Source organism: Pinus tabuliformis, chromosome 1_2 (assembly GCF_031772625.1).
Source record: "Pinus tabuliformis cultivar Carrire ecotype Pingquan chromosome 1_2, CPIR1, whole genome shotgun sequence".
NCBI lineage: Eukaryota > Viridiplantae > Streptophyta > Pinopsida > Pinales > Pinaceae > Pinus > Pinus tabuliformis.
In genome coordinates, this window is record NC_142298.1 from 1,319,749,257 (window position 1) to 1,319,758,000 (window position 8,744).

The window sequence follows — 8,744 nt, forward strand, 5'->3', positions numbered from 1 at the left end:
TGAGCCTGTATTTAACACTATCCGCCTTTCCTCGGATTGCACCCGCCATAACTCCAGCATTAAAGAGAGTCGAGGCCCAGCTCAGACCAGAGCATGCGGAGGCGATGGAGAAATCGGATGACAGGCTGGGCGTAACAAAACCACATGACGTGAATCCAAGTGAAACCAGATGCCCCTGTTTAAGCTGCGTCGGGCGATAAACCAGGTGGTACAGGGCAGGCAGGTGTCGTCCTACCTCGCCGCACCCCTGTCCCATCACATTAACCCACTGTATATGCACCCGCATCCGGGGAGTATCTCTCTATTTTAACTAGCTCAAAGAAGAAAATTAATATAGCAAAGATTAGAACAAACTCTCATGAACTCCATAGTGAAACGGGTCGTTGGGCAGTTCCTAAAACACCATGGATGGAAAGGATCTACCATCTCTATGAGAATAGGAACATCGAGGATGAAAACCACTTCCTCTTAGAGTGCCCCAGGTACAACCACATTAGATCTCAGTTTCATAATCTTTGTCGCAATACTGACCTTCCTAGCCTTTTACGATGTCAAAATTATAATGAGCTCAGGAGGCTTCTCTCCAATTTTTTTGAACATATGAATAAAATCTTAAATCAAACTAAATAATTTGTTTCTTTAGCTCCAATAGACCAAAATTTGGTCTCACTGGAAGTTAACCATCATCATCATCAACAACAACATTACACGTCCTTGGAAAAGATCTCCTCAAAATGACACCACAATGTAAGTGACCCAGGAATTTTAAAAGTTGATACAATAATAGAAGTCTTTGCAAAATACCTTAAAAAAATTAGTGTCACATTTAAAAAAAATTTGTTATAATAAATCCATGAGAATTCATGTAATAATAAAACTCCTTACTAAATACTTTTTAAGAATAAATATTATGACAAAAATCATTAATTAAGATTTTTGTAGAAAAATCTTATAAGGATGGATACACCATATAACAATAGAAGTTTTGGTAAAGGATTTCTGAATTAATGTTTTGTTTATAAGTGATATTTTTTGAAAAAAAATTCGATTTATTTTTCAATTTAATTTGTTTGAAATTTTGTAAAGATTTATTGAAATCACAAGTTCGATTTCTGAAGTATGCACAATCAAAATGCCCAAAAAGTTTTTGAAAATATTGAACTGGTTTTTGAGGATGTTAAATTTATATACACTATAAAAAACAGTTTATATAACACAAATTGACTACAAATTTTTACCTCAATTCCAAAAATCCAAAAAAACTCCAAAAATTGAAAATAACTTTTGTTGCAGAAAAGTTTTTGAAAACTTATACAACAATGGAATGTTTGAAATAAACTTTCCAAATATAAACAATATTTGGTATTATTATAAAATTAATTTTATATAATATGAAATTAATTTTCTTGGTAAAAAATTGAGTGTTTGAAATAAACTTTCCACATATAAACAATATTTCGTATTATTATAAAATTAATTTTATATAATTTGAAATTAATTTTCTTTGTAAAAATTATTGAAAATAATTTGTGTTCGTAAAAAAAATTAGTTTTTGACAACGGAGTGTTTGAAATAAACTTTTCGAATATAGACGCTATTTGTTATTATTATAAAAATAATTTTTATATAATATGAAATTAATTTTCTTATAAAAAAATAATTTTTATTTTAAAAATGGTTTTAAAAATATAAATTTTACGTGTATATATATATAATAATAATAACAATTTCCGTTATTAAAAAAACATAAAATAACAATTCAAAATTTATAAAGTAATATATAAAATGTAAATAATCAAAATCCCTAGTATAAATTTAAAAAGATATAGATATATATATTTATGAACGTGAATTTTAAAGGGCTAAAAACTGCCGAGAAGAAAGGCCGGTAACCCGTCATTAACGGGGCTGAACAGCCGGTACGGCGAAGCTTAACTTTTTCCGTTACAGAGCCTCTTCTGGCTTGCATACCATCATAACAATCTCATGTCAGGCGGAGATTCCTCCATTTTGAATCCGGCGCTTGCAAAATGAGCTTTGGAGCGGCAATCGGGCGGCATTCAGGTCGCGGATCGCGTTGCGGGTGAGAAACGCTTCTTCTCCTCATCCTGCTCCTTCGAACGGTACCAGATGATCCCCGATTCGCCCTCTTTTGACCCATCTTTGCATGCATGCGCTAAATGCTGTTAAGGTAGCCTTTTGAGCCATTTCATCCATCAAATTTGGGTTTTGCTTATAAAATGAGATTAAATTTTGTCACTTCGTGTAATTTTCTGGCATATTTAGCTATTTGGATGGCGTGGAGCCGAATTTAAGGTCTCCGCACCCACGATCGCTGTTCGGCGTTGTTTGATTTTGGTTTAAATGCCTTGCATGTCGAAATAGAGTCCTGCGGTCCGCGATTTGACGTTCTGAACCATTTTAGCTTTGTTCACGTTTTTAAGAAGAATGCAATGTTTTATGACCCCAGATCGGAGATGATTTTCCAATATCCCCTGCTTTTTGTATTTCAATTTGACGGCCTGTGAGGTATGTACGGGTCTGGTTGTGATAACTTCTTTGTTCAGCCATATTAAAGCTTTCTCTTGGATATGTATTTTTTATTTTTTATTTTTCAAATTTTTACCTTCATTTTAGCTCAAATCGACGGTTTTTTAAGTTTTGTGCGGGCTGTTGTAAAAAACCTAGTTCTTCTGCAGCATTTGAGCTTCGTTCTTGATTAATTAATAGTTTAATTTGAGTTATGTGCTCTTTGTTTGCAAATTAGTTTATTGTCTATGATCATTTGAATGTGTACCAAGTCATTGTTTTATTTTTGCCTTGTCCAGTTTCCTTTTCATTTCAATTTGGAAGTTAAATTACCTGCCTCATGTGCGGGAGTATTATTCTGGAGGTTCGTCATTTTACTTGCCTTTTCAGGGTTTCAGAAACAGGATTGAATTGTTTGGCTTTATGTTCCAATTTCTTAAAATTTGCAGCGGAGCTTGAGCTTTCTGCCTTTCGTTAGGGAGTATAACCATTTCTTTTCCTATTGGATCATTTATCTGCTACAATTTTTCGGCTTCATGACAGTTGATTTCCTGAACGTCGGATAGGATTCTTTACCTTATTTTCCATTATTGTAGCGGAATGAACACGGCTTCTTCATATTCAGGCTTCAAGGGAAATGGTTATATTGAATTTGAGCAGATCAATTATGCCATGGGCAAAAGGATTTTATTTTTGTCTTTTATCTTCTATCAAATTTCGTGATTCTGGTAGCAGACACTTGTAGCTTCATTAGAGTATCAAAATTGAAGCCCCTGGATTGACATTAAAAAGGCAATGTTGTTGTTTTTGACGAATTTACCTTCTCTGTTTTCGCTATTCTTGGACTGGGAATTGTTTACTTTTGATTTCTCCTGTATTTTCAAAGCATCCGGAAGAATCTAGTGCCTCTCGTCTCCATAAGTTCTTAGTTTGGGACCACTATAGCTTTGTTTTAAAATATGAGAAAGTACTTTCTCCTTTTTATTAGTATGTTTATCTTAACGATTATGATTATCCTCTAAAAAGAATTCATGGCAACGTCCCTTTTGAGTGAGAATTGGCAATTATCACTCTGTTTTATCTGCTGAGAATTAAACCTTCATTTTATGTGACATTATCAGAACTATTCTCAGTTGAGGCTTACATTACCCTGAATATATTTGAGGCTCTGACATGTTCTTGGATTTGGGCCTGTTCTATTGTATGCTCGGATGACGTATAGTTCTTGCTGATATTTTATAGAATGTGTCCCATAACTGAATTGACATTGCAAGACATTTTCTTTCAGGGGTAAAGGGGTTAGTGTCTAACTAGACACAGATCCTAGATGACTGTGGTTGGTACCACTTCTATTCGAGACACGGTAGGGCTGGATCATGGAGAGCTTTGCAACACCGTACCCAGTAGTTTTCTTTGATGGAGAGCAGGATCATGAAAAGGGTCATGTTGGCGTGCATTCGGCTCTCACATTCAAGCGTTTTCAAACTCTGATGAGTCAGAAAACTGGAATTCCTGGAAATCAGTTGTCTTCCATGTTTGTCTGCAAAAAGACATCTAAAGACACTGAAAAACGGCAAAAGATTCCGATCAATGAGAACACAAATTTCAGCATTATTCTGAACCAGCACAATCCAAGCAAAGAAAAGGATTGTCATTTTCTGGTCTCTATGAAGAAGTCCAAGAAGGAAAGGAAAGTTTCAAAGAAACGCAGTGCGGATGCCTACAATAATGGGGATGATGATGAAAATGTATTTTCACCCGATGCTTCCTTATCTCCAGTTTCCCATATGGATTGGTCTCCTCCTTCGGATAGTGGCAGCAGTGAAGGATCTGGAAACGTTTCACCTGCCAATGAGATGGTAGCAGATGGCAAAGTAGAGCTGACATCGTTGAGATGCCCAGCTACAGTCCAACCTGGAATTTCCACAGAGAGGCCAGTTTTGGATGATGCCAATGCAGTCCTACCTTCAGAAGGCAGTGCAGTGGAAATTGAAATCAAGAATGAGAGTTCCAACTCTTCTTCTGTTCCTAAATTTTCACAGCCAATGAATTCTAATTCGCAAAATGAAGGTCAGAGAAATATTGCTATGCAAGCAATTCCAGGGGTCCATTTTGAAGCTTCTCACGTTTTGCAGGAAAGAACTATTGGACAGAAACTTTTCCATTCTCAGTTCAATGCTCAAATGCCTCATTCTGAGCTGTTCAGCCGGGAGAGATATGGTGATTCTTTCCCGCAAGTCTCCCATCTCAGACCTAACATAAGCTTAGTTAGAAATGGGGCTGTATCGTCAGGCTATGCAACACCATTTAACAGGGCATCGACTTTGTCTCCGTCCTTTTCACTATCGATGTCACCTCCTTTGTCAACTCCTTATGGGGCCAGGTTACCACCATCGTCAATTTCTTCTGCAGGATTCTTTCCTTCCAGAGTACCGTTCCATAATGCTGCTGCATCTCTAGGGTTCACCACAAGGGATATAAGTTTGCAGAGAATCCAAGCTCACATGTTGCAGGTTCAACAGCGTGAGTCTCAAGCCCGTGTACCGTCCCATGATCTTCTTAGATACAACAATGGATTTTGCAATTGGGTACCAGCTGTCACAGTTCGTGGTGATCAACAGCACAGCATTTGTGAAGTTTGTTATGATTGTAAAAGAAGGAATATTAACCCAATTCCGTTCCACTGGTGTGTTCAAGATAGAATTATCTTTGGTTTCAGAGGGCCATCTCCTGCAGGGCCAATAGAACGACCAGGGAAGCGCCGTGTTCAAGTTGCCGTATAAGGACATGCAATTCCTGGGAGTCGTCTGTTTTTTTGGTTGTTTGGATTCCAGTGTGTAAATTGGTCTGTGTTTTTATAGTTTTTTAATAGGTTTTATTGCTATCCTCTGGACCTTAGCCTTCAGACAGTATATCTTTCACATTACCTGCTGAATCTCCTGCTATTTTATTGCTTCAACTCGTCTAAAAATGTTATGTCCATGCTTTTGGAATCTAGTTTCATTGACCTGCCACATATCTGGATTTACTTCCTCTATCCTCCTTCGCTGTATAGGGGAAAGCGAGTGCCTTCAGTAAATGGGGAGGGCTGTCAATAATAAGAGAGTCAACCAAGTTCTTTACAGAGTCCTAAAGACCAAAGTAAATACCTCAATATATGCAGTATTGTAGAACCTCTACAATCAATCGTAGCTGTAAGGAAAAACACTATTTTGATAAACTGCGATGTAAATAAAAAAATTGTCAAACTGAGAGCCGAGATTTTAGCAGAAGTTGAAGTTAATTGTTAAGCATTTAATTGCAGAACAATGATGCATGAGGTCGTATTTTGAAGATAAGAAAGGTGTGGAGAATAATTATATAAACATGAAATAATAAGTATACAACTGAAACAGATGTATAAGAGAGGTTGTAGCACCACGGAATAGTAATGCACATAGATGGCCAAAAAAGGTCAATGGGTCTGGTAAATATATCAAGGGAGTGCCTAAGGGATCTCCAAGGTTGAGTAAAAAATTAGTAGGACAAATATCAAAGCGTATAATAATGATATAGTGCCCACAACTTCCGTGATTTGGAGTTCAGCTAGTGACTTTCAGGACTAAAATGTAACTTATCAAGCACCCAATTACTTTTTTGTGGCTTCAAAGGTTTGCACCAGCCGTGTAACTTACATGAAGAAGGCATTTAAATGAAAATTCAAGAATAATTAGTTGTCACCAGCCACGTTTTATCTATGCTTGGGGTGTATACACTAGTCACTTAACCCCATCATGAAGGTGTTAATAAGCGAAAAATGAAGAACACTGGTCACAAGCCATGTATACTCATTAAAAACCTTAAATTCCCTCATTCAGTATCTAAATTATCATCTTGGAAGGTGAACCTCAAGGGTCAAGCTTTTATAGAGCTAATGTACTTTTATCTTGATGGTATATTTTTGTCAACATTCCACAATAGATTATCTTAAAAATTTGATATTTACAAATACACCTTCTATGCTAAAAATAAATTTTATACAAACCAAAGAGATCCCACTCAATATATAACCATGTATAGATATAGTACCATAGATATAGTATCATAGTAACTCATCTATTATGGAATTTGACGGACATATGTTTGCCTCTTCAAGGATGTTAAGGAAAGCCTAGTTGTTTTTTTAGTTACTTCGACTAATTATGTTTAGCACTTCCTCAGGAGATCATAGTTCTCTTTTGGGGCCCTCTAGGTCAAGTTGCTTGATTACTTCATTCTTTTGACACATCTTCATTGGTAATGGCAGAAAACATCATGCAAACTCTTCGATAGATGGCAGGGGTACTACTAAACAATCACACTTCTTCCCTCATAACTATAAGCTCCACCAACAACTTGAGAGTGAAACATTGACATGGGGTGATAAACACCCCCACACATACTAGAGCAAAACCTCCTCCCCACAATTGTCCTACTAGCTTCATTAGCTGCATTAATGATTCATATATTTTGATGATTAGGAAATCACACATGAGGGAACAACAATCTACTACCCTCAAGGATAGTTATGTTGATTCTCCTTGGCCTAGGCCACTATATAGATTATATTCTTCAACATTGTTTAGGGACTTCCTATAGATTGATATCCCAACCAATGTGTTTGATACTACTTTGTGGAAATTAGTAGGAAGTTATACAATTGTTTAAATTGGATCTTGTTTGGGTCATACACTTATAGTTATTTTGGCATGTTCTCCCATGCTTTAGAGACCCAATTTTGTATTTTATTATAATTTAGTTTATTAGATTTCATTCGAGATGTTGATTTGGGGTAGCATCATATGTGCTCTAGCCATGAAAATTGGTGGAGAGGCTAAAGCACATGAGATCTCCAAGACCCAGAAATGGTTTGGGCAGATTCTAACCGGGTTGGGAGATATTAAAATAATTAATATTTTTAATGGAATTTTTAAGTCTAAACTTAGGAAAAATAAAACATTAATGGATATTAATATAAAACTAGGTTAGAATGTTCCAAAAGTCATGGATCAAGCCAAATCTAATCTTAGTCGTTGATTAGAGATGTAATCTCAATTGTTGAAGGACCAATAGGAAAAGTATAAGAGGAGGTTTGAGGGTTAGTGGGAAGACACACCAGAGTGATCAGTCATTCATTTTGCTAGAGCGGGGTTGCTAAGCAAAGTTGAGTCAGTGATCAGCAGCGAGCGGCAGTGAGTACGAGGCAAAGACAATACTAGAAGACCAGCGCAAAAGCAGAGAGCGAGAGTAGTAGCCAGTCCAGGCTACGCAGAGCCCATCAAAGTCAACGCAGAGGCTAGAGGGACTGTGTCATCCACGCAGAGGTTGCTGGAGTGACACAGAGGGTCCTAGAGGCTGTACAGTTCCTCAGATGGCTAATGCAGAGAGTCTTGGAGCTGACTCAGGTCAGCAGAACGTTGACGCAGAGGCCAGAAGGGCCAGCACTGAGCTTCAGTTGTGTTGGAGAGGGTTTCCTGCGACAGATTTTTTGAATACGTGTTTCTGAATATAGAGATATTGTTGTTGTGTATTTTTCTCTATTGGGTGAGCCAGTTAAGCACTTAGTTGTACTCAGAAAGACTGCATAATAATATAACCCTCAGAATAGTTGCACCGATTTTCCCGCATTGGGCTTTTCTGGGGACATTTGTCCAAAAATAATGGTGTCACTTGTGTGCTTGTTTTCTTTCAGTTGATGATCTGTAGATGTTGTGACTGTATTGTGTTTATTTCGATATCTAAATGTTTTAAATAAATTGTTCTGAATTTACAAGTAGAAGAAATAAACCAGCGTAATACAGATTAATTTTCTAATGGATAGAATTAGAAAATTCAACATGGTATCAAAGTGTGGTTGCAGATCACAAGAAAACTGAAGGCATCATCTAAGCAGAGCACTTGCAGCAGATTCAGCTGTCCTGAGTGACAAAGTTGATTCTTGCAGAAAGTGATAGAGGAAGGAGTGACGCAGAGGCACTGCATCATCAGTCTTGGCCAGAGAGAGGTCAACACAGACGCTGAGGAAGGAAAAATCAGGCTCACACAGAGGCCAGGAGGGCTGACGCAGTTGACTGAGGCAGCTGGTTTTCTAGTGTCGGGATTGCGCAAAGCCAAGAGACTCAATCCTTCAGTTCTTGGGGCGAAGGAAGCTGTGGGCAGTTTTCGGGAGCGAAGCTGGTGGGGTACTGTGGTCAGAA

General features: G+C 37.4%; 1 protein-coding gene across 3 annotated transcripts; it reads left to right on the forward strand.

Moving 5' to 3' along the window:
• The first annotated feature begins 1,858 nt into the window (after positions 1 to 1,858).
• Positions 1,859 to 5,801, forward strand: LOC149211083 (uncharacterized). 3 transcript variants are annotated; one of them, XM_089396904.1, is made up of 3 exons: positions 1,859 to 2,191; positions 2,386 to 2,529; positions 3,818 to 5,801. In XM_089396904.1, exon 3 carries the CDS (start codon positions 3,906 to 3,908, stop codon positions 5,310 to 5,312), a length of 1,407 nt encoding a protein of 468 aa, XP_089253030.1. In that variant the 5' UTR covers positions 1,859 to 2,191; positions 2,386 to 2,529; positions 3,818 to 3,905; the 3' UTR covers positions 5,313 to 5,801. The 3 variants fall into 3 exon arrangements, with proteins under 3 accessions (XP_089253030.1, XP_089253031.1, XP_089253028.1); XM_089396905.1 differs by having other exon boundaries at positions 2,471 to 2,529; XM_089396902.1 differs by lacking the exon at positions 2,386 to 2,529.
• The last annotated feature ends 2,943 nt before the right edge of the window (positions 5,802 to 8,744 follow it).

Bases quoted from the DNA above. Each gene is read 5' to 3' on its own strand.
- LOC149211083 (XM_089396904.1), top strand. From the start codon at position 3,906: ATGGAGAGCTTTGCAACACCGTACCCAGTAGTTTTCTTTGATGGAGAG.